The sequence below is a fragment of the Balaenoptera physalus genome (assembly GCF_965194825.1).
Source record: "Balaenoptera physalus genome assembly, chromosome: 1".
NCBI lineage: Eukaryota > Metazoa > Chordata > Mammalia > Artiodactyla > Balaenopteridae > Balaenoptera > Balaenoptera physalus.
In genome coordinates this window covers 100,634,830-100,660,334 of record NC_138882.1, presented here as the reverse complement: position 1 = coordinate 100,660,334, position 25,505 = coordinate 100,634,830, and the positions used below count along the sequence as shown (strand labels likewise).

The following is a 25,505-nucleotide window of genomic DNA, read 5'->3' as shown; positions in this document are numbered from 1 at the left end:
TTGCTGGGGGGAATATTAAATGGTACAACCACTGTGGAAGACAGTTCAGTAGTTCATCAAAAAGTTAGGCCTAGAGTTACCTTTTGACCCAGCAACCCCACTGCGAAGTATATTCCCAAGAGACTGAAAACATATGTTCACACAAAAACTTGCATGTGAATATTCATAATAGCATTATTAATAATAGCTCCCAAATAGAAACAACCCAAATGTCCATCAACTGATGAATGGATAAATAAAATGTAGTACATCCATACAATGGAACATTAATGAGCCATAATATTAAGTACTGATACATCCTACAACATGATGAACCTTGAAAACAATACACTAAGTAGAAGAAGCCAGATGGAAACGGCCACATATTGTAGGATTCCATTTATATGAAATGTCCAGAATAGGTAAATCCATAAAGACAGAAAGTAGATTTGTGGTATCCAGGGGCTGGGAAGATGGTGAGTGACTGCTAATGAGTAAGCGTTTGACAACTCTTAAACCCCATTTTGAAAAACAGTGTACTAGGAGATCGTGGTGTTGCAGCTGCTCATGTGTATTTGTTCCACTGGAGTTACAGAAGAAGCCTTGTCTGTCGACTTGGTTCTCTAGGCTAGAAGTCTGTCCTCCAGGTTCAAGTTCTCCATCATAAACAGTTAACACATCCAAACACCAAGCTATCCTTGGAGAGTTTTGCATCAGCCAGGACCTAGATGGCCTGTTTCTTTCAGGCGTGATTAAAAGCCCAGGTGAAAACATTTAATGGAACATTTTGATCTCATTAAAACCAAGAAAGGTACATCTTTGAAATACAATCTCATAAAGCCCTGCCTTGTAGACAGATGTGTGTACCAAACTCTCACCTATCAGAAAGGGATTAGAATTTATAAAGGGACATTTTGTTTCCTGGCTACAAAGCCATTTCAATCCTAGGGATATTTACAAGCAATATGAAAAGCCCTCTGCACCTGATGGACTACCCGCTGTTACCGAGTGTCATAAATGTCAACGACCAGGCTTTCTCTTGGAGAGATTAGCTTTGGGGGAGTTGCTGGGGGAAAAAGGTGGAAAAAGGACAGATGTAGTTTCATATGTATGAGTAGACTAGGATCAGGGAAGAGGGTGAGTCAGCGCAGGTGGTAAACATCAGGGGAACCGAGGAGGATCGAACTGCTGCTGTCGTCTTTGCCGTTAGGCCAGAAATGTCACCTGGCTCCTTTCTCCCTGTCCTATTGCCAGAAAGAGGTGAGAAGGACCTGGGTGACCCCTCCACGTGCCCTCTCTTCTTTAACAAGTAGCTGGCAGTAGCTGGCTTCTTCTTCTTTAACCAGTTTACAGAGAGCATTCCTGAACCTAATCTCCTAATTGTCTTGATAGTTTGATGTTAGGCAGTTTAGGGGGAAGGAATCTGTTAATCTTCCTAGCAGAGTGTTAGCACCCCTGTTCTATGGGGGAGGGAACTGAGGTATGTGGAGATTTAATAACGGGCCCATAATCATATAGTTTGGGGGTGTCAGGCCAAGATGAGAGTCTAGATCTTTTGGCTGTAATCTGGAGTGTCTGCACAGCTCCAGAGCTACTCTCAAGTCATGCCTTTTGCTCACCATTCAGTCACTCAACAAATACTTATTGTTTTATATTTATCATTTATTTTATTTTTAAACATTTTATTGAAGTATGTTGATTTACAATGTGGTGTTTAGTTTCTGCTGTACAGCAAAGTGAGTATTTACACATATCTATATATTCTTTTTCATATTCTTTTCCATTATGGTTTATCACAGGATAGTGAATATAGTTCCCTGTGCTATACGGTAGGACCTTGTTAACAAATATTTATTGATAGCTATTGTGTGTCAGGCACTCTTCTGGGCTCTTTGGCTGCATCAGTGAGCAAAAACAGAGATCCCTGTTCTTCTGGAGCTTACATCTGATCTGGAGTGAGGGCAGGGGCAGAAATAGATAATAAATATAATGAATAACTAAGTTATAAAGTGTGTTTGAAGGTGATACGTGCTATGGAAAAAAAAAAGTCATTCAGGATTTGAGGATCAGTGGGACTGAGGGGAGTGGATTACAGCTGTAAACAGGGAGGTCAGGGCAGTAGGGATAATAGCAGGGGGGCTTGTGGGACTAAAGGGAAGATGCATGTAAAGTGCCCAGTCCAGAGCCTGGCACATGGGTGGTCATAAGCCCTCATTAGCGGCAGCTGTTATCACGGTACCAGTCCTGTCTCCTAAGAGCCCCCAACCAAGACTGTGCCCAAAATGGACAAGCAGCTTAGTTACAGACAGGTTAGACCTCAGGGTCAGGGGCCTGTCTGGCCCGGAGCATGGTGCCACAAACTGCCCCAGCTGGGTGTAGAGACCCCGTATCTGCTTTGTGTGTTGTGTCCACGGCCAAACCAGCAGGGCAGGTCCTGCTGGGGACACGAAGCACCATCTCTGCTGTATTTGATCAGAATGGAATCTGGAATTCCAGAGTAGAATAGAAAACGTGAAAGAAGGGGCAATGTAAGACGAGGGCTCCCCCATACTCCTGAGAGCCCCAGGGCTCCTGACACCGTGTTGCTAGGCAACAGCACACAGATTGAGAACAGCTGGCAGGGGTCAGCCTGCTTGGGGTGTGTCAGCTGGTGCCTGGTCTGGGAGAGAGGGGGCATCGCTTGTAGGTAGAGGTAACAACTGACTATGTAGGGGGATTAAAGGAAGGCCAAAAAGACATCCTTAACTCTGTGATTCTGCCTCATGCCTGCAATTTCACCTTTACGGATTTGCTCTTTCAAGTAAAGATTGGTGTTAAACTTTTTTTGAGTGTGGAACTTTTGATTCAAACAAAACCTAAACTGAGAAGAATAGCATGTTAAACAGATTTTTTTTTTTTAGAAGGGAATTTTATTTATTTATTTATTTATTTATTTATGGCTGTGTTGGGTCTTCGCTTCTGTGTGAGGGCTTTCTCCAGTCGCGGCGAGCGGGGGCCACTCTTCATCGCGGTGCGCGAGCCTCTCACTATCGCGGCCTCTCTTGTTGCGGAGCACAGGCTCCAGACGCGCAGGCTCAGTAGTTGTGGCTCACGGGCCTAGTAGCTCCGTGGCATGTGGGATCTTCCCAGACCAGGGCTCGAACCCATGTGCCCTGCATTAGCAGGCAGATTCTCAACCACTGCGCCACCAGGGAAGCCCTAAACAGATTTTTAAAAACAACCTTGCTCCATTAAAGTGGGGAATCCCCACTCCCCTTTGAAGGGTCTGGCTTTCTAAACCCCTAGACTCTGGAGCAGAATTTGAAAGTGCCTGGGTTAAAATATTTCAGCCCCCTGTTAAAAAGTGAACAGCCTGTTGTGGGATAAAAATATTAAGCCATTTAAAAATTACGAATGCATTATTATAGATTTCAATGATTTTCCTGTGTGTGAGGGGCTGGATAACAGACTCCTTAGAGGATCTGATGAAAACAGTGCCCAGAAAAATGCATATACCTAAAATTCTGTATCTGGTTGTATGGGGAAAGTGGTCCAGGATCCTAGATTAAAGATCCCTGTCTTGTGTGAGATGTATTTATCTGATTTGCTTCCAAATGGGATAAATATTTAAGTCTTGAGGTATAGAAGAGTGAGTTTTGAAAGAGGGCGGAAGGAGAAAAAGATCTAGTGGGGAATCAGAATCTTGGAGGTAGAGCCCAGGAATCTGTATTTTTAATGTGATCTCCAGACGGTTGTGATGATCAGACAGATGTAGGCACCAGAGGTTGAGGGCTGGTATGTCTAGGCCTTTAGGGCCCAGGAGACACTGCTACTGAGTCAGCAGTCTTAAAAGGGTGGGAAGGAGGGAGGGAGAGAAGGGAGGAAAGAGGGAGTCTCTCCAGTCTGAGGGCTGGAGAACAATAGGAAAGGTCCTGAGAGGTCAAGGTCACTGTGTCTCTGAGCCTCAGTGGACCATCCACCCAAAACCTGAGTGAGGACACTCTAAAGCCCAAAGAACAAAGAACAGGAGTTTGGGAAACCATCCATCCCAGCTAGGGCTGGGCCACAGAGAAAGTCTCTTTGGGGCCCTGATGTTCAAATTCTGACATTTCACCGTGGTTTTCCATGTTCTGTGCTAAGTAGAGCTCACTCCTCCCTCCCAGTGAAGGGCTGGTCTCTCCTTGACAGTCAGGATTGTTTAATGAGATCTGCTCCCATCTAGGTAAGAGGCTTTCCAAGCAAAGTGGCATTTGCAGCTGAACCAACAAATACTTAACTGACCCCACTGTACCAGCTCAGGTGTTTGCCTGGTGCACCCGGCCCCCATACTGACATTCTCCCCAAAGGATCTGCCCTTCAGGGATGGTGAGAGGAGAAGGGGCTGAGCCTGCAGCTGGGGGAAGAGCAGGAGGGGGCCTCGTCCAGACTCCAAGGCCTCTAGTCAGAATCCGGGTTTACTTAAGAACCTGTTTCTTGACGCAGGTCCTGTCCCAGCCGAGACAAACCCAAGTTGTGTTGATCGCCTGCTTCCTTGGTGGCTGTGACTTTGTGCAGCACTGGCTGGGTGACTCTGAGACTCAGGATCTGAGACTCTGCTTGGCTCTGTCTGTTCTGTCTGTGGGAGGCGGTGGCCGAGGGGTTACCATTCTCCCCAGCAGTCTCTGGGCGGTGATTCTTTGTTTCACTGTCATTGTTTTACTCAAGTGTAGCCATTTATCCAAATTGAACAAGTTAAGATTTGTGCATTTCAATGTATATAAATTTTCCCTACAATTAAAAAAGACCTAGAAAAAATAACAACTTCGAGTGGGGAGGAGTGGATAGAAGTAAATGAGGACTGCGTAGAGGTAGATGAGAAAGAATGGCAGAAACTGATAAGTATAGAGGCTAGGTGATGGGTACATAAGGGTCATCATATTCTGTCATTTTAAAATATATATTTGAGGGACTTCCCTGGTGGCACAGTGGTTAAGAATCTGCCTGCCAATGCAGGGGACACAGGTTCGAGTCCTGGTCCGGGAAGATCCCACGTGCCACGGAACAACTAAGCCCGTGTGTCACAACTACTGAGCCTGCATGCCACAACTACTGAAGCCCGCGTGCCTAGAGCCCGTGCTGCACAAGAGAAGCCACCGCAAAGAGAAGCCCGCACGCAACAACGAAGACCCAACGCAGCCAAAAATAAATAAATAAGTTTATAAAAAAATAAAATAAAAATAAAAATATATTTGAAATTTATTGTAGTAAAAAGTGAAGAAATAAAAAAGACTTAGAAATGTCTGTTTTCTCTTAGAAATATCCCTCCCCGATCAAGAATCTTAAAGAAACTCATACTCTTTACCCTAGTAATCCCACTTCTGGGAATCTCTCCAAAGGAAATAATCAGAGATACACATAAAGCTTCATTGTAGTGCTATTTAAAATAAGGAAAAACTGGACAAAACTCAATGTCTGACAACAGGAAAATGGTTAGAGAAATTATGGTGCAACCTTAAAGACACAGGAGAGTGCTTGTGACCTAAAATGTACGAAAAAGTCAGAAGAAGAAACCACATACCATATGATCTTCATTTTGTTTTTTAAAATGCGTATGCATGTATAGAAAATGAATTTGAAAAGAAATACAATAAAACGTTACAACTAGTGATCTCTGCTTGGTAGGCTTAGGGCAGATTTTAATTTTCTTTTTAATTCTAGCCTGTATTTTCAGCTTTTCTACAATTAACATTTATTACTTTGATAATTATTTTAAAAACTGAGAAGTGCCATTTTGAAGGAAGGGGGGAAAAGGTGGAAAGAAGAACAGATTTCCACGCACACACCAACCATAACATAATGAGGTATTGGAACTGGAAGGACTCTTAGAAGCTAGAAATCACCTAAATCCAACTTCCTCATTTTACAAATGAGAAGACTGAGGCCCGGAGTGTCGAATGCCCAACTAAGCCATTTGTTCTTCGTCTCTCTGACTGCTTGTTTTAGTAGCTCACTGAGCTCTCATGGCCCCAGGACCTTTGCAGCCTATGCCATACCCACAATGTTAACAACTGGAGGCCCTGTTTGGGAAGTAGCCCTTGGACTCTCCAGTCAGTCTGGGCCACCTGTTGCCAGTGTCCTTGGCCAGCTGGGCTGGAGAAATGCCCTGGCAGGAAGAAGGCCAGTGGAACTCTAGACCTCACTGCCACCCAATCACCGTGCTTGTCCCTCGGACAGTTGTAGCTGGCCATCTCTGTCTTCTCAGCTCTGCTGTGGCAGAGGTTACTTCTAGGCAACTAGGATATTTTTTGTCAGGTCTGGCTTGTCATGACTTTCAAACCATCATGAGTTGAAAAAGAAACAGTGTGGTTCAATGGTTCATATCAAGCTGGAGTCAGAGACATGTTGCAGTCTTTGCCAGAGTCCCTAGACACTGTTTTCATCTGTTCGGACTGCTAAAACCGAATACGATAGACTGGGTGGCTTAAAAGGTGAACAGTTTATTTCTCACAGTTCTGGAAAGTTCACAGTTCTGGGAAGTCCAAGATCAAGGTGCTGGCAGATCCAGTATCTGGTGAGAGCATTCTTGCTGGTTTGCAGACAGCCGTCTTCATGCTATATCCTTACCAGGCCTGAGAGAGGGCTAGCTCTGCTTCTCTTCGTCTAAGGGCACTACTTCCTTCATGGGAGCTCCACCCTCATGACTAAATTATCTCCCAAAGGCTCCACCTACAATACCATCATTTTAATTTATTTATTTTATTATTTTTGTCTGCGTTGGGTCTTCGTCGCTGTGCGTGGGCGTTCTCTAGCGCGGGCTTCTCGTTGCGGTGGCCTCTCCTGCTGCAGAGCACGGGCCCTAGGCGTGCGGGCCTCAGTAGTTGGGGCGCATGGGCTTAGCCGCTCCACAGCATGCGGGATCCTCCTGGACCAGGGCTCGAACTCGTGTCCCCTGCATTGGCAGGCGGACTCCCAACCACTGCGCCACCAGGGAAGCCCAATACCATCATTTTAGTGCTTCAACATATGAATTTCGGGAGGGACACAAACACACAGTTCATAACAGACATCAAGATCCTTCTCTGGAGAAAGCGGGGCCAGCAGGAGTGTACAATGACAAATATAGAGAACGGTGGAATACCGGAAATGAGCACGTGCATAAGTGTTTATAGTCTGTCTCCTCCCCACTGCAGCCCTGCCCCACATTCCCCACCTCATACACATCTACGCTCCTTGAGGGCTGTGACTTTGTCTCAGACACCACTGCTTCACCAGAACCTAGCACACAATAGGCCCTCAGTAAACACTTGTTGATCATGGAATGAGTGAACATCATTTTCCTAGAACGTAGAAGACCTGACATGTTCCAAGTTAACAGTATTTCCAGAATTTAAACATTTTAATTCCAAAAGAGCAGAATGTTTGAAAAAAAGTAGTTTTTAGCATTAATATTTATTTGCACAACTGCAATGCAATGCTTTCAAAGAGTTGTCAATGGCAAACACATAAGCACCAAGGAACCACCATGGGCATCTCCAGGGAGACTGTCATGATGTCCACTCCAGTCTGTTGTCTTCCGCTCCTTCCTCCACTGCTCCCTCTTGAACTTGGCCATCCAATTGATTGACATACATAATCTTATTTGGGGGATATTTCTTAAATTTAGACTACCAGATGATCCTGCTTCTACTCTCTGGAGGACTTATTAGGATAAGTCAGAGACTGGGCATGTTCCTGTATCATAACTTTTTAAAAAATTTGTGATAAAATACACATAACGTAAAATGTCCCATCCTAATCATTTTTAAGTGTACAGTTCGGGCATTAAGGACATTCACATTGTTGTGCTAGCGTCGCCACCATCCATCAACAGAATTATTTTCATCTTGCAAAACTGAAACTCTGCACTCAGGCGCCCAGCCGCTGGCAACCACTGTTCTGCTTTCTCTTTTCCTGAAGTTGACTACTCTGCGCACCTCATATACGTGGAATCAGACAGCATTTGTTCGTTTGTGACTGGCTTATTTCACCTGGCATAATTTTCAGCTTTATGAACTGCTGTGGATTTTGGTTGGGGAGGGGAACCAACGCCAGCCCTAGGTAGAGCTGAGAAGAAGGAGGGGCTTATCCCCATCTAGCCCACTTTCCTGCCTCATCCTTCCCTGAGTTCCCACGGACTTCAGGTCCCTACTCACGGCGAAGTGGCCTCACGCCCTCATCCCATCTCCTGCTTGCCTGGAGAGAGCCTCTGGTTTCCTTTGTGTGGGCCGTGTGTCCATGCTTTGGCAGAGGACAGATGGCCACCTCGTCTGACAATCCCGCCTAGATGGAATAGAATAAGGAGGGGATGTATCCTCCGAAGAGGCTCTGCTGCATGGGAGGGAGCTGTGGATAGTGGGCAGGCAAGAACCACAGGCGTCCCTGACGGGGAGGTCCTCCAACCAGGTTTAAGTGCCTTTCAGCCTTCCCATTCCACACGGCGCCAGGCTTGACTGTTTCCCCTTTGGGCCCTGTTCACAAAGGTTTTGATGCCTTGGCTTTTGTTGCAAAGTTTTCAGCAGCTTGAGTGCCAGTGCCGGGCCCCAGACACACTTTCACTGAGTGTGACTGTAGCCCACACAGGCTGCCCTCAAACACCAGCAGCCTGGAACACAGGCTACGGACTCAGATTGCCTGGGTTCGGTCCTAGCTTGGCAATCTCCAGGCTATGTGGCCTTGAGCAGGTAACTTCACCTCTTAACGCCTCAGTTTTCCCATCAGTAAAATGGCAAAATAATAATACCTACTCCATTAAGATGTTTTGAAGACTGAAAAACCTACTGCACTAAGTGCTTGACCTGTACCATCTTATTTATGATCACAACCAACCTACTACCTGTGGGAAAAAGGCACCCCCTTTCTGGGCACACTGCCTAGCATGAAGAACTTGAGCTAGATTTCAACTACTCACACTCTGAGTTGGGCAGCCTTCTGGAGAGCCTATATACACTGTACACAGCAGCCTTGCCATGAGGCAGGTACTTGTGTGTCCCCATTTTCCAGATGAGGCAGCTGTGACTGAGAGAAGTTGAGCCCCGTGTGGTGATGGGGTATGGAATCCCTTCTAGCTCGCCTGTTTACTTAGCGCACATGCCAGAGAAGCTAAGCACCACCTGTGCCGTGGACCACATCCCTTTGGCACCAGCTCATCAGCTTACACCTTGTGCATCTTCCACAGTAGATAGCGACCACATGCCTCTCAGGCACTTAATCTGTAGACCGGTGATACCAATCTCTAGTCTCTAATCTATTACTTTGACAATCATTTAAAAAACTAAGACATGTTATTTGAAAGAAGGGGGAAAGGTGGAAAGAAGCACACATTTGCATCCAGGCACCATCCTGGCTTGGTGATTGTTTTTTCATTTCAGCAGTCCACTCATTACCCAGACAGCAAGGACACCAAACATTGTGGGTCTGAGTGAATTGTTCTTCTGGAGCTGAAAGATCAGCGTTACCAATATTTGGCAAAGCAAATTCCAGCTTTGGGGGTTTTCCCTCTAATTTCTTGTGTTCCCTGGGAGCATTACATGTGGCTGGGTGATTTAGGGGAGGGCAGATTAACTAAGGTGCCCACCCCTCGTTTTCAAACCCTTCCCTTCTTTCCCCGATGAACAGGCAGCAGCCACTGCTTCCTGTGCCCCATTTAAAACTGTGATTTGTGTCATATCTTTGTGAATGGGGAGAACAAGGAATTGTATGCTGGACATACGAATTAAATCTGTTCGTGTGTCTCCTTTGTGAATCTGTATATTATGCAGACCGTATGCTCTCAAAGACAGATCACTGGTTAAACTGAGGTACTGTGGGGGAATTGATTTGTTCACAGAACTCTGAATATAATTGAGGAGCGCTGCCAGTTATGTCTCTGATTTAACTGTCTGCCTAAGCCTATGTCTTGGATGGTGAGATCGCAAAGTATAGTTCAGATTTGAAACAGCTGCAGCAGAGCCAGTCACATTGGGTAGTGTAAATATCCCCAAGTGACATGACGTAAAGTAGCACATATTGAAAGGGAAACTTTCTAAGGTTCGGAACCACCATTTTCCCGGCAAACCTCCCACCAGAGCGGGACCCAGGGGACACCAAATGAAAGACGGTGCAAAGAGAAGCAGGCTTGGCCCATGTGTGTCTGAGAGGCCAAATGCAGTCAGAGTGACTGAAATGATCTGCTCGAAAAGATTAGATGTTTTAACACCAATTCTCAGGCCTCAGAAGCAAGCCTGGCTGCTGGCAGACAACCAACACTGCCTTGCTTAATTTTTAGATTTGGCTGTTAAATTTCGCTCAGTGTGAGTTTGTGTTTGATGGGACTTATGAGGGTGGAAGATTCCTGGTAGCAAAGCCTGAGTTCTAGCTCAGTGACTTACCAGCTGTGTGACCTTGGACAAGCCATTTCACCCCATGGAGAGTGTTTACTCATCTGTGCAATGGAGGAAACACCCCCTGCTCTGCTTGCCTTCTGGGGAGTTTAAGGATCAAATAAGATGGTGTTTGGGAATGTAAAAGCACTGTGCAAATGACAGGCATAATTACGTTCGCGGGCAGAACATTGAATCCGTTCTGCCTGATTCACTCAATTCTCCATTTAATTTACATACTGTGGATTTTACCCCTCTTTCTTGCAGCAAAACCCTTTGGAGAGTATCATTTTTAGACCTGAATTGATATATGTGTAGTTGCCTTATTTATCCTCAGAGTCCTCTGGGATGAAGAAAAGAATGGAATTAAGAGGAAAAGTAGATCCAGAGTGATGGTAGCTCAAGGGCACAAAGAATTCCCACCCAGATGTTCTTTCTTTGCTAGATGACACTGACATCTAATCTAAAGCTAAAGCTTCTCATCAAAAGTTAGGCTCACAATTCCCCCAACTCCTCCTCCTCCTCCGCATCTGCTGCCTCTGGATGAAAGTGCCCAGTTTCTGCGTCGCTGTCCTGAGCCACACTGGACACAACATCTAGTACCTCTAAGTGCTGGGAAGACAATATATATTTGGTAAATATTTATAATAGAAGACGATAAAAATGGAGCTCTAAAATTGTTCTCTCATCACCCTAAGTTTCTGAAACTACAACTCAAGAAACAACATGTTTATTTCCACAAGCCTGAAATAACACTGCTTCTAAGACCAAAAGAAAGCCTATGCTTAGTAGTGGGCCTGGAGTGAATAGCATAAGGTACAGGGAACCCCTAGTGTGTCTAAGGTTCCATGGAAGCCGCGAGAAGCCAAGCTAGCACAGGAGAAATTGAACTGTTTTTTATGTACCAAAAAGAAAGGAAAAACTCCATCGGTTAAAACATGACACGATGCTTCCTTAATTGTGTCAGTTATAAGCCACAACTTGACTTCACAGATGTTAAAGTGTGAAAGAAATGTGCATCTTAGAAGAGATGAAAGGCAGTTTATTTACCCCCTCCAAAAAGTAAAGATTTCTTTTTTTGGTTCTGATACATTCTTAGGTTAGCCAACTTCAAACTGTCTCAGTTTTAGCCCCAGCTCCTTGCATTTATATATTATGCAATCATCCTTTCATATGGGTAGAAGGGGGACATTAATTCTATTTTTCTTATGGATACAGTAATACAAAGTACTTTAGGGCTTGAATATAGTTTTTGGTAAGTGAGGATTGTAAAATGCTTATCAGAGCCAAAATCACATTAATTCTATGGACTGTTGTTTATTATGAGATTTAAAAGAGTAAGAAGTGTTGAAGAGTATTTGGCACGTTTATTGTGCTTTCTTTTTCCCATGTAGTGCTTTCGATGATTTTTGTTGTGGCTCTCGCTATTTCATTTAATGCTTGATTTGGCGGTTTTCTTGTTGTTATTCAGTTTATTCTTAGTTCAGGTAAAGCAACTGAACTGTGAGTTTTCATTGCACAGAGAAATTAGGCGTGAATAGGCTCATGTGATGAGAACCCATCACCTGCCTGGGCTAAATGTGACATTTTCATAAAATTCGAGGTGGGACTTCATAGTTTTTCTGGGCAGGAGACAGCGTGAAGAATGCAAGGAAATCAGGGAAATAGAAATACAGCTTTTGTGACAATCCTTTGTAAATTTTTCATGGACCAGTCCCTGCTCATAAATTCTGCAGTTTGGGACAAGAAAAATTCCACCTGTTTGTAGCCTGTTCTTTAGTTACCTTCTCACATTCCTCTGGCCTATCAGGACATTTATACACAACCGCAAAGAGAGTCATTTAAAAAAGAAAAAAAAAAAGGGTTTCTAGGGACTAGACCACGGCCGGTGGAGAGGAATGATCCAATAACTGTAGCTCCTGTACGTGCTTGATAACAATCATTTGGTTCCATGATGCCTTGTTCCCTGCCGGGGTCCCAGGGCCCGTTACTGTGATGATGAGTGTCAGTAGCCCTCGTACTGGGCAGGAAGTGGGTAGGAAGCTGTTAATGTTTGACCACTACTAATGCACATTGTGCCCACTCTTCTCTCATCTGCAGTCTGAGTACCACTACGAGTACACTGCGTGTGACAGCACGGGTTCCAGGTGGAGGGTCGCCGTGCCGCATACCCCGGGCCTGTGCACCAGCCTCCCTGACCCCGTCAAGGGCACCGAGTGCTGTAAGCAACCCTGCCTCTCAGCTTTGGCCTCTGCCCCAAGCCTCCTGCCATCCAAGTTAGGCCCTTCCTGACAGTGCGGCTGCCTCGAGGAATCAGATCTCACCCCGCCCCCCTCCCACGCCGCCAGTCCTCATCCCCAAACCTCTTGAGATTTGGTGCAGAAGTGTTATTTCGTGGATGCAAACTGGGTATCTCAATTTACTTTTGTTTTATTTTCAGATTTAAATCCCATCAGGGTATAAAGTAAAAATAATTCCGGCTGTGTGCCACTTAGATTATTTTCTCTGTTTACATACATTTTCATTTTTTGGCTGTGCATTTCTCTCCAACCTACACTCACCAGCCATAGTCACTCATTTAGGAAAGATTGTGATTTGCAGTCATTCTTGAAAAAGAAGCCAGAGAAGATAACTTTCTGCAGAGACAGACCTTTTTTTTTTTTTTTTTTTTAATTATAATAGAGATTTATTTAAAGTAATACATTTACAGCCCAGATAGTTCTACATTGTACATTTCAGGTTTAACCAACTTCATAAAAATACTTTAGGATTGCTGCATCCAGATTTAGACTACATGATTATTTCTTTGCCCATTCTTCTCTCTCTTTTCTTTCCCGAATAACCTCTTTCAGATATGGTTCAAGGTAGAATTTATCCTCCTCATATTTTGTCCACTGCTCTTTAGGCAAGATCTGCTGCCTCATGGTCAGGTCCAGTGCTCTCTTAATGCGAAACACCCTGTCGTTATAAAGGTTCTCAGGAAGCCTTCTTATGGCTTCTTTTACATCTTCATTTTCATATATCGTATCATCTCGCATTAAGCCCAGTTTATTGAACCCGGCAGCATTGTAATACCATTTTCAAATACCCTCCAGCCACTTGCTTGATGCTGCAACGGCAGGCCTACTCGCCATTTTAACCCGAGACAGAACCGTTGCCTGCTGGGTAAGTCCTGAGACAGACCTTTATAATGCACTGGGCATTACTTCAGGGAACAAGAATCTTCCCTGACTGTGGAGCTGACTGTGCAGCCGGAAAGGCAGTGACTTCCCTGCAGCTCCCACCCCACCTCTGGGACTCTGCAGCTACAACTTTTCTACCACTGGCAGCTATTTCCCCTGAGCTGTTCTTTTTAGAAATGCATAAGGTGGGCAGTGGATAACAATAAAAATCAGGAACTAGAATCAAAGAATACTTGAAAATTTGGAAAGGAGATTGAGGGCATTTAAAATCTAAAATAAGCTTAGCCTGGTGCCTGGTTCAGCAGGTGAGCAAATAAATACTTGTTAAATCCATGAATGGATATTGCTAAGATCTGAGTAGAACTGAGGTGTGACTAATGGAAACAAATGAGCCATCTTCAGTAAACTTGGCCAGCGTTCTTGAGCACTATGTGCACCTGCTATGTGAACCACAAAGATAAATAAGGCACAGTCTCCGCCTTCAGAAGCATACAGTCTGGTGGAAGGAGCAGACACCCGTTCATCCATTCATTTTTTTCAGCAGACCTTCATGTAGCCCCTGCTATGTCTGCGCCAGTCGCTGAGCCACCGTCCCTAGAGGAGCTCAGAGCCTAGTGGGAGGCACACATCAATATGATGTGTTGTATGAGGTGAAAAGAATGGGAGTTATGGATGCTTAGGGATCAGGAGCCGCTGGGAGGACCACTCGAGCAAAAGCTTGGAGGTGGGAGAACATCAGACACATTCAGAGAAGAGCATGTGGGCTGGGGTGGAGGCAGCACAGGGAGGGGATGGATGGGAGTAGGGTGGAGAAAGGTCTGTAGTGGGAGATCAAGCCAGAAAGTTAGGTTGGGGGAAAATTGGGGAAGAATTTGAACGCCAGGCTGACAGCTTAATTCTATAACCAAAAGTGGGGATGGTGCCTGATTATTTTTTAAATAACAGAAATAATAGTACCTATGAGTGTTTTAGAAAGATACTTCTGACCACCGAATGAGCAAAAACAAGAAACAGGGAACTAGTTAGGAGGACATTGCAATGGTTGAGCTAACAGGTCACGAGAATCCCAACTAGTACGGTGGCAGTGGGACCAGAAAGGAGAAGACAGAGGCCAGAAACTCAAGGGGGATGTTCAAGGCTGAAGGGCTAGGTGCCATTCAGAGGGGTCAGCACGAGAGACCATGCTCTTCACTGGAGAGCTCTCAGAATGGCTGAGGCTACCCCTTAGACCCCTTAGGAAACGAGACCGACAGGGACAAACCCAAAGTCCTGCAACAAGGCCCTAAATCTTTTTTTTTTAAATATCAGCTTTGGGAATTCCCTGCCAGTCCAGTGGTTAGGACTTGGCATTTTCACCGTCGTGGCCCAGGTTCAATCCCCCGTCAGGGAATTAAGATCCTTTAAGCCATGTGGTGTGGTTTGGCCAATAAATAAATAAATAAACAGATAGATAGAGTAAATAGAATAAAATAACAGCTTTATTGAGGTATAATTTACATCAGAAGATTCACCCCTGTAGGTTATAAAGTTCAGTGGCTTTAGAATATTCACACAGTTGCATAACTATCACCACTATCTAATTGCAGAACATTTTCATCACCCCAAAAAGAAACATATCCATTAGCAATCTCTCCCCACGCCCCCTCCCGCAAGTCCCTGGTGCCACAAATCTCCCTTCTGTCTCTACGGATTTGCCTATTCTGGACAGTCCATGGAAGTGGAATCATACAAGATGCGCCATGGCTCCAAATCTTAGTGGGGGAAGCTCCCAGGTCTCCATCCTCCGGTCCTCCCCTAGGATGCACACAACCCACCCACTTCTCCTGCGTGGCAGCAGCCTCACCACCCACCCTTGTCCCCGCTCTGTGTTCCAGCCTTCTCTTGCAAAGCCGGGGAGTTTCTGGACATGAAGGACCAGGCGTGTAAGCCGTGTGCTGAGGGCCGCTACTCCCTTGGCACAGGCATCCGTTTCGACGAGTGGGATGAGCTGCCCCGTGGCTTTGCCAGCCTCTCAACCAACGTGGAGATCGAGGACAGCACCACAGATTCCACTGAGAACTGCACTTCGTGAGTCGCCCCTCTCCCCACACCTCCACGCCCACCCCCTTAGCCCCACGCCCCCCTTACCTCGCTGCTCCCCATATTGGGGAGGGGGCTGCAGGGAGCACGCCACAGCCTCCTCTCCTGCTCCTGGGGGTGAGGGCTAGAGCAGGGCCCCACTGGACTGCTGGACGTGACATCCACATCAGCCCAACCTTACTGACCTAAGCTTCCCAGCGACTGACAGGTATTTGTGACAGGTGAAAAACACGGGGAGATAGAGACAGGTGGATAAGCTCAACAAGGGTTAAATGGCCCAGTCCAGTTAAAACAAAATCCAACTGGATTCCACTATGGAATTTTGGATCAGCCAATAAACTTCCTCAACTTGATTGCAACACCATGTGCAAAGCCTTGGGTATCTTCCTGGCTTTGGTGCTAGCTTCTAAAACTGGTCTGAGTTTATGGGTTTGGGAGGATAAAGTAGGACCAGAGCTTTGGTCAGTGATGGCTGAGATCTTCCAAACCCTTTGAGACCCTGATGACCAGAAAATTCTCCAGCTCAGAAGGAAATCTTTTCAGTAATTGAAAGGCTCAGCCCAGGGTGCTTACAGAACAGGTGAGCTATCCTTATCAAATCTCTGGATATTTAATTCCAGGGATGGGAGTAACCTATCCCTGGAATTAAATGATGTGCCTTCTATAGTTCAGGCACTATTCTGGATGCTTTACGTATATTATTTTCTCTAATCCTCACAAGAACCCTTGTGACAGTGAAATAGATATTATTGTTCCCATTACACAGATGAGGAACTGGAAGCTCAGTGAGGTTCAGTGACTTGTCCTTCGTTACCTAGCTTACAACTGGGAGACTGGAATTCACACCCAGTCCAAGCTTTCCACTGCCCCATGCTGCTACCTTCAAATAACATTTAGTGCGTGCAAGGCAATATCCAGTCCTAGAGAGGAAAAGTAGGGGGATGCACAGATGTAAAAGACAATCATCCTCTGCTCTCTGTTAAATATTGACAAAGAATACAGGAGAAAAGTACATGAAAGTTTCTCTTATACCCAAGCAATCAAAAGGATAAAAAAGGATTAATTGTATTACACCTGGATTTCTAAAGGTGGGAGCAATGTCTCCCATTCCTATACTTAAATCTCCTAGAAGCGCCATTGTCTGAGCCAGGCAGGAGGCTTCTAACAGTCCAATTTTAATGTTATTTTAGAGTTCAATATTATGAGTCAAAATCATTAGCATGACAACGTTGGCAGCAGAGATAAAGCTGGAGAGGATTCAAGCTGGAAGGAGAGGGAATGTGTGGGTTAAGACAAGCAACTCCCATTTTAGTCCTAACAGAGAATGTGACTGACCCTGGACAAGGCGCAGGCCTGGCTCAGTGGGTCAGTCCCCACGTGCCTGAAAGCAGGGTTTCTCCCTGTCTGGGGAAGCAGTGAAAGTCCAGAAATCATTCTCTCTCAGCGAGGTCGGATGTGGGTCTGTTCAAAACGGCTTGTGTTTCCACAGCACAGACTGCTTCAGGGCCTGGATCTTAAGGCATCCCACAACATTCCCGGGAGGGGAAAAAGGAGAAATGGAGAGGAAATGGCCACCTAGAGAGGGTTTGTGATTTCCCCACCGTGCCCCAGAAAGGCAATAGCAGCTGCTATCAGGTCACCAAGTGTCCAGCTTTCCTGCTCGACTGTGTATTTACCTGAATCCAAGCCCACTGCCCCTAAACTAACCCCGGCCAGTGGCGCCTCCCACCTGCTCTGCCTCTAGTGCCTCCCAGCTGGTCCCCGCTTCCAACCCCAGCTTCCTCCAGGCCACCGTCCACTCAGCAGCCAGACTGATCTTCTTAAACACAAGCCCAATCACAGTACTTTGCTGCTCAGAACTCTGGATTCTGTGGCTTCCCACTGGAATAAAATCCAACACGTTGTCACAGCCTGCAGGGCCTCTGCCCCCTGCCCCTTCTTCCAGCCTCTCTCCAGTGCCTCTCCTCCTGCTTACAGAGCGCCAGCCACGCTGGCCACCATGCTCCCACCCTCCTGGCGCCTTTAACACGCTCTTCTGCAACTCTTCCCCCAGCTGACTCCTGCTTCACCCTCGGGTCTCTGCCTAAAAGTGACTGCCTCAAAGAAGCCATCCCTGACCCCACAGGCCCCTGTTACACACACATACATCATCTTGTATTTCTCCTTATGGCACTTACCATAGTTATTACTATGTGATTAACTGTGTGATAAGTTTCTGTCTCCTCCACTAGAAATAGAATGCAAGCTCCAAGAGGGAGGGGGTCAGGGCTGTCTTGTGCTTTGCTGTGTCTCCAGTATCTAACACCTGGCACAAAGCAGACACAAAATAAATAATTGGAAACAAAACAGGCCAACTGAATGGAGTCTCCATGGCAGGATCCTGAGCCTTCAGGGGATCATCCTTGGTCCCTGGGGAAATGTCCCAGGACTAAGGTGAAGGCAACAGTCCTCAGATCCAAAACTGGGATAAGCAAAAGGGGATAAGAGTGAAAAGGGAGTCGTGGAAAGGATGCTGTACGTTCATGGAGGAGAAAGAACAGAAGACCAAATACTGTGAAGGTGAAACAAGAATGAGAGAAAGCATTAAAAAGGGTCTCAAACTTTGGAAGCTTCTAAGTTTTCCTGTACAGTTTCTTCTTTCTGACCCGAATTTACAAACAGTGCTACCCAGTGTGAGCTTGGCAGTGTGTCTGTGTGGCCACCATGTGAGAATTCCTCTTTGAAAACTTGCCTCCCTTTTCCCCAGGGCCATGGCAAAACAAAGCAGGTATAAGCAGATCACAGCTAAACGACCCGAGGGCAGGTTCCTAATCTCTTCCATGCCTTGGTGTCCTCATTCTAAGAACCAGTGATAAAAATAGTACTCTTCTTAGAGGCTGTGGTAAGGATGAAATGAAATGATACTTGTAAAGATTTGGAGCGATGCCTGGCACTAGAAATCAATCAAGACATGTTGTTATTATTGAACGTGAAACGATCTCCACCAGGGACAGCTCTGACAAAAGTCAGAATTGTGATGCATTTTGCAAATGTAATCCACTTACGGCATCTTTTTAATTATTCATCCACCTTCAGGAGTTATTTATAGCTGATGCTGTGAGCACATCAGCTTTAAGTGCTGTCTCTTTTAACAAGGAGAAATCAGTACCGTTAGGTTAGCTGGGTATATTGGATGAGCTCAGCTTAGGTATTTTGGATATGCTTCCATTTGAGAATAACACTAACTGTTGAAGAGCTGGAAGTACCATGTTATTCTGACAAACACTGGGGGAAAACAGTGGACTAATCTGAGGTCCCCTGAACTGACCATTATTAATCACTGGAGACCTGGGCTGGTCTCAGGCACAGCAGTGAAATAGTGGGATTGTCTTTGATCACCCATTTCCCACATTCATCTGTTTAATGCCCTGAGTCCCTCTTATGTGCCAGGTCCAGGGCTTAGTGCTAGGGACACAGAAGTGAGCAAGTTAAGTTTGGTCTCTGCCCTCACAGCATTGACAAGACAGGCAGGAAGACAGACAATTCAAGAAGAATTAAAGTATGACCAGAAGAGGAAACCAAATTGCAAATAAACTACGAAAAGATGCTCAACCTCACTGATAGTTAAGGAAATAAGATTTAAAGCCCACTGAGACACTCTGTCCTACCGTATCATATTGGCAACAATTTTAACGTCTGACCATTCCAGATGTGGGGAGGATGTGGAGCAAGAGGAACTGTCTTTCGCTGCGGGTGGGTGCAGTTGACGACAGCCACTCTGGAGCACAACGTGGCCATAGCTGGTAAAGTTGGAGGTTCACATACCCTGTGACCCAGCAGTTCTACCCCCAGGCTTTCCACTCAAATATGCGTAGAGGGAGACGTGTGAGAATGTTCCTAACAAGAGTGTGCACAATAGCAAACAATTGGAAACAATCTAGATGTCCATCAACAAGTAATGCATAAATAAATATGGGCAAACCATAGAAAGCAATCTTATATACTGGTAAAAGTGAAAGAAGAGCTTTTGTTCACGTGTGAATATGAATATGGATGAATACCACAATCATTATACGTGTTGAGGGAAAAAAAGCAAGTTTCAGAATCCATGAGCACATAAGATATAAAAACATGCAAAATGGGGCTTCCCTGGTGGCGCAGTGGTTGAGAATCCGCCTGCCAATGCAGGGAACATGGATTCGAGCCCTGGTCTGGGAAGATCCCACATGCCGCAGAGCAACTAGGCCCGTGAGCCACAATTGCTGAGCCTGCGCGTCTGGAGCCTGTGCTCCGCAACAAGAGAGGCCGCGATAGTGAGAGGCCCGCGCACCGCGATGAAGAGTGGCCCCACTTGCCGCAACTAGAGAGAAAGCCCTCACAGAGACGAAGACCCAACACAGCCATAAATTAATTAATTAATTAAATTAAATAAGTATTTTAAAAAAAAGTCCTTTAAAAAAAATGCAAAATGCTATCATACAGTATATTGTTTAGAAATACATACATAATTAGTGAAGGGCAGAGAACCACATGGGGACGTCAAGCACCAAATTCAGGAAAGTGGTTACTTGACAGTGGGGAAAGGTGTGTGTGATGCAGAGGGGGTTGAGATTAGCCAGGGGTACACCAAGACTTCTGCTGTGTTGCATTTCTTAAGCAGGGTGGCGGGTCTTAAATATTTCATAACATGTTTAAATGAAATACAGGAGGATTGTGACTTTGAGAAAGGGAACAGTGAGAGCTGAGGGCACACGTAGCAGAGGCAGGTAAAGGAGTCAAGGAGGACTTCTCAGATTAGGTGACGTTTGCTCTAAGACACGAGTAGGAATTAAATAGATGGAGGGAGGAGGAAGTTTGTTCCAGGAAGAGAGAACAGTGTGTGGGAAGACCCAGAGGTGAGAGAAAGTTTGGCAGAAGAATTGAAAGAAATGCTGTAGGGCTGGAGCATAGAGAGTGGGTGAGGAGTTCGTAACCCCATCCTAAGGGCAACAGGGAGTCAGAGTTTCAAGCAGGGAAGTGACAGGGTCAGATTTGTGTTCTGGAGGCTCTCTCCAGCCACACTGTGGAGAAGGGATTGGAGGAAGCAGAGGACTGGATGCAGGGAGGCGAGCTGGGGCTGATTCAGAGCTGAGGGACATGCGGGGAGGAGAAGGAAGAGCCCTTGGGTAGGGTAGACACAGTAGAGGTATTTAGAAAACAAAATCAACATGCCTTCTCCCTTCCCCCTTCCCATAAAAACCAGTTCCTAGTAGCATCTAAAAGTGGACATTTCAAAACAAAAACAAAAACCAAAAAACAAAAAAATGGGTGGATTAGACTGGATGGACTTCTGAGCCCTGATGAATAGCTTTATCTACTAACTTTCTTTGATAGCTTTGAGTTAGGCAAACCTGGGTTTGAATCTCAGCCCTGTCACTTGCTGGCTGTGTTATACGGGGCAAGGCACTCAACAAGCCTCTGTTTTATCATCCATTAAATGGGGACAAAATTGCATTTCCTCTTACTGATAGAAAGAAATCATGAATGTAAAATATGTAGTTCATCATCTGGGAGATAGTAAGCAACCAATAAATATTATCTACCTCCCCCCTATCCACAACCTTACCTGCCGTCTATCTTCTGGGTAGTTCTGCATAATGTGGAGGTACACCTACCTGTCCTCCTCTTGGCTGTACCTCCAGGCTCCTTGACTTGGAGGTCATTCTTCACTGAGCATTTTCAGGTGTAAGCTTCCACTTGTGAATCACAAGTCTGGAATTCTGCAGAGACCTAGCAGGACATGAGACCTGCATATCGCACCAGCCCTGGTGGGCTGGGCTCCTGACTGTGAACTTGGCTCCTGTTCCCTCACAGGTCCAAGTGGGTTCCTCTGGGTGACTATATCTCCTCCAACACGGATGAGTGCACGGCCACGCTGATGTACGCCGTGAACCTGAAGCAGTCTGGCACTGTTAACTTTGAATACTACTACCCAGACTCCAGCATCATCTTCGAGTTTTTTGTAAGCCCCTGGCTGAGGGGGAAGGTGGGAGGTAAAGACCCTCCGAGGCTCAGACTCATTTACAGGAATCATACGCATAGTCCTGCTTGGGAAGTTTTCACAGTTGTTTTCCCTCTGGAGAGAACTGTAGTCAAAGTGAGCTGAGGCTTCAAGAGGCAAAGAGAAAGGCAGAAGTCTTAGGACCCTGGGGGGAAGAGTAGATAGAGCCTGGGAGTTTCCTAGGTGTTCTGCCCTGTTCAGACATGAAAACAGCACGTAACAGCTCTGAGTTACGCATAATTTCTTTAGTGTCAATGTACTGACATTTTTTGTGTGTAACTAGCTCTTGCCATACTTCAAATCTCATGACTTTTGAGCTCAGTCCTTCTCCCATAAGAAGGGCCCTCTGGAGGGCTGGGGCATCATGGGGTAAGCAACTCATTTCCTTAGAAAGCTGAGAGACTCTGATCTCAAATTCCTGCTGCCTCAGGTTCAGAATGACCAGTGCCAGCCCAATGCAGATGACTCGAGGTGGATGAAAACCACAGAGAAAGGATGGGAATTCCACAGTGTGAGTATCAGAGCAGCCTTCTCCCTGGAGATTCCAGAAAAGGGACCAAGGGCCTTTCCTCCAAAGAGTGCTTCCTCCCCGTCTGGGCCTCCACTCTTCTCTCCCTAGAGGGCAGTTGTCTGACAACATGAGGATGCTATAGCTTCTCTCCTCTTGAGTTGACATAATATGGATGTGAACTGACTCACTCCTCTGGCTTGACCCCAAGGACCAGCAGCTTTCCAGCTTTAAAGGGCCCAGTCTTCTGGGGCTGGGGCATGGATAAATAGAACCAGAGAAGAATGAGGGAGTTTCAGCCACCCTGTTGTCAGGACCTTCAGGTCCCTTCATTGGTCTCAACATAGAAATGCTCACGGTATACGTGACTGAGGGAGATGTGGGAGAGGGCATGAGAGGGTTGTAAGAGGAGCCTTAGAAGGAGAGAGGAGGGCTCCCCTGGTGGCGCAGTGGTTAAGAATCCGCCTGCCAATGCAGGGGACCGGGTTCAATCCCTGGTCCGGGAAGATCCCACATGCCACGGAGCAACTGAGCCCGTGCGCCACAACTACTGAGCCTGTGCGCCTAGAGCCCGTGCTGTGCAACAAGAGAAGCCACCGCAGTGAGAAGCCCGCACACCGCAACGAAGAGTAGCCCCTGCTCAGCGCAACTAGAGAAAGCCCGTACACAGCAACGAAGACCCGATGCAGCCAAAAATAAATAAATAAATAAATTTATTTTTAAAAAAAAGAAGGAGAGAGGAGCTGAGCCAAGCTGGGAGGAAGGGCAACGCTGAGGAAGTTGAGAGAGAGGAGCAGAATAGGCACTGCCTTGCAGACTGCAAGGGGAGGAATCCCAACAGGAGGCTAATGCAATGGATTAGCAATACCTGTCTCTGTGACTGAACTAACTCCTCCTGTTTGTGTGGTTTTTAGGTCGAACTAAATCGAGGCAATAACGTCCTCTACTGGAGAACCACAGCTTTCTCAGTGTGGTCCAAAGTTTCTAAGCCTGTGCTGGTGAGAAACATCGCCATAACAGGTACGGAGAACGGAGAATGGGGTTGGGTCTGGGGTCTGACGCTGACTTCAGCAGGGAGGGTGTGGGTGGGTCCTCAGGGGCTCAGTCTCTAGGCTCAGTTCTTGCTTTCCTATGTTGCTCTTCCTCCCTAGGAGTGGCCTACACTTCAGAATGCTTCCCCTGCAAACCAGGCACATACGCAGACCAGAAGGGCTCCTCTTGCTGCAAACTTTGCCCAGCTAACTCTTATTCCAATAAGGGAGAGACTTCTTGCCACCAGTGTGACCCTGACAAATATTCAGGTGATGTTTCTGAGGGCGGGAAGAGTTTGGTGGGGGGGTACCAACATATACACAGGGACAGACAGGAAGTGGAGCCATCCTTTTGGCTAAGCTGAAGACGATTCTTCTTAAGCCCTTGCTTTCTGGGCCCTGGAAGAGCCCAGCTAATCCACCAATCACTCTTGAAATGAAATCATTCAGTAGGTATTTATCAGGTCTCTACTATCTGCCAGGCCTTTACTCTAGGTGTTTGGAATACATCAGTGAAAAACAATAGGCAAGGGTCCCTGTCTTCATGGAATTTACATTCTGGAATGTAAATGGAATACGTAATAACTATAGTAACTAAATAATAAATATATAATAAATTATATAGTGTATTAGATAGCAAAAAGTGCAGGGTACCATGGCAAAAAGAAAAAGCAGCTCAGAATTAGAGGAATTAGGAAAGCTATGGAAAGGGGTTGCAATCGTTTTTTAATGAAACCTTAAGATTATAATTATAAATAATATATCCAGTAGATAAAAGAGGTATAAATTTATACATTTTCATTTATAACAATTATTATCAAAGTTAATTTAGAAGAGCCATGAGGTCGTATTGTTACGCAAAACATTTTGATAGCAAGAAGCTATAATCTTTTATCCACTGAATTCAAAGCATCCATTGAATTGAAAGCAGGCCTTGTCAGGAAATCCAGGGTTCCTTGGAACACAGCTGGAAAACCACGCTCTAAGGGAAAATAAGAGGACAGTGGGAAGCAGCTTATTTCTGCAGTCCTGGATAATTTCCTAAAACAGCCCAACTAGAGAAACGGGACCTGGTTATCTGAGAGGATCTCGGGAGCAGCAGGGCTCTGGTATAAGATGGGTAGTGTCCCCAGAGGGCCCTGTGCTTAGACAGTCCAATGACTGGCACAGCGACCAATCTCCAAGACAGGTTCTGAAACAAACAGGTAGGGAGAGAGAAAGAGTCCCCTCCCTTCCCCTGCAAATGCCCATAACTATTCCATTTTTCCTTTTTTACACAGAACTGTATACAAACCTGGCTCAAGGCCCTCTCTTAATCAGACACCCCCATCCCTACACAGACACACCCACCCTTCTTCACACAGGCGTCACAGTACGTGTTTGCTCAGCCAAGACCCGCCACTGACCTTGTGAGCTGCTTATTTCTACACCATTCCTAAAATAGAAGTTCTATTTATCTACACAGATCTTGCCAAATGAGTGTAGCTTTCAGCAAGAACAGAGATTTTTAGATCTTGGGGGAAGTTTTTACCTATAAGTCTAAATTCCTGTTTTTCCACTTGAATTTCGTATTCCTCTTCCCTGCTCTATCAATAGCAGCCTTTGTTAGTCTTTTTCTCCAGCTCCCTTTCCAGCCCCGCTGTGGTACAGGGTTTAAATGGCAAGGTGGTTCTAGAAGAACTGCCTACAGAGTGTTTTGATCAATGCTATGTAAATTGATTTCTATCCCGAGAGCGGTTATGAAGGTATTAGTTTGGGAGTCTGAATTCTTGGAGTCTCTTCTCCTTTTGCTACTGATTTCTCCATCCACCTCTTTAAATGGAAAGTGAGATTTTACTATGAAGAATATGTTCAGCTTGGGATACAAAGAGTATCACATTTCTTTGGGACTTGATTGTTCCAGAATACAGGGTCAGTGGGAGACTGGGAAAATGCAGAGAGAGTCTGATGAGAGCTTATGATGTAATGTACATAAAGGGAGTGGCAGGAGGCCCTGTGACCATTTAGTCATTCATTTGTAAATATATTCTTAGTGGCCACTGGGTGCCAGGGCTTGGGCTTGATGCTAGGGTTACAGCTGGTGCTGCCCTCCAGCTTATGTCAAAAGTGGAAATGTGGTTATAGAAACACCAAGTGTAATAACTCCACGGTACAGGAGGTGCTAGGATAGGAGTACTGAGTGTAATGTGCGGTGGAAGCGAAAGAGGGAAGTGGTCAGTCCTCTCTGGGGAGGGAGGAAAGGCTGCACTAGCTGTGGTCTTGAAAGATAAGCTATCTTGAAAGATGAGTTGGTGATTTGATGGGGACAGAATATTCTGGAAGAAGTGTGAGCCAAGGCCAGAAGGCTCAGGG

At 45.8% G+C, this 25,505-nt stretch overlaps 1 protein-coding gene and 1 pseudogene across 3 annotated transcripts in view; one reads left to right on the top strand and one right to left on the bottom strand.

Moving 5' to 3' along the window:
* Positions 1–25,505, top strand: part of ELAPOR1 (endosome-lysosome associated apoptosis and autophagy regulator 1) — a 71,938-nt gene that overhangs the window by 23,982 nt on the left and 22,451 nt on the right. Inside the window, exons 2-7 of one of the 2 annotated variants that reach the window (XM_082450515.1) lie at positions 12,435–12,555; positions 15,391–15,583; positions 21,428–21,575; positions 22,045–22,125; positions 23,037–23,142; positions 23,274–23,423. In XM_082450515.1, the coding sequence (XP_082306641.1) occupies positions 12,435–12,555; positions 15,391–15,583; positions 21,428–21,575; positions 22,045–22,125; positions 23,037–23,142; positions 23,274–23,423 (799 nt within the window). Of the gene's footprint in view, positions 1–12,434; positions 12,556–15,390; positions 15,584–21,427; positions 21,576–22,044; positions 22,126–23,036; positions 23,143–23,273; positions 23,424–25,505 lie in introns of those variants that run through there. The other variant, XM_082450516.1, reaches the window with a different exon arrangement.
* Positions 12,990–13,500, bottom strand: LOC309655549 (cytochrome b-c1 complex subunit 7 pseudogene; annotated as a pseudogene). The gene has a single exon. The product of its transcript is annotated as a cytochrome b-c1 complex subunit 7 pseudogene (transcript).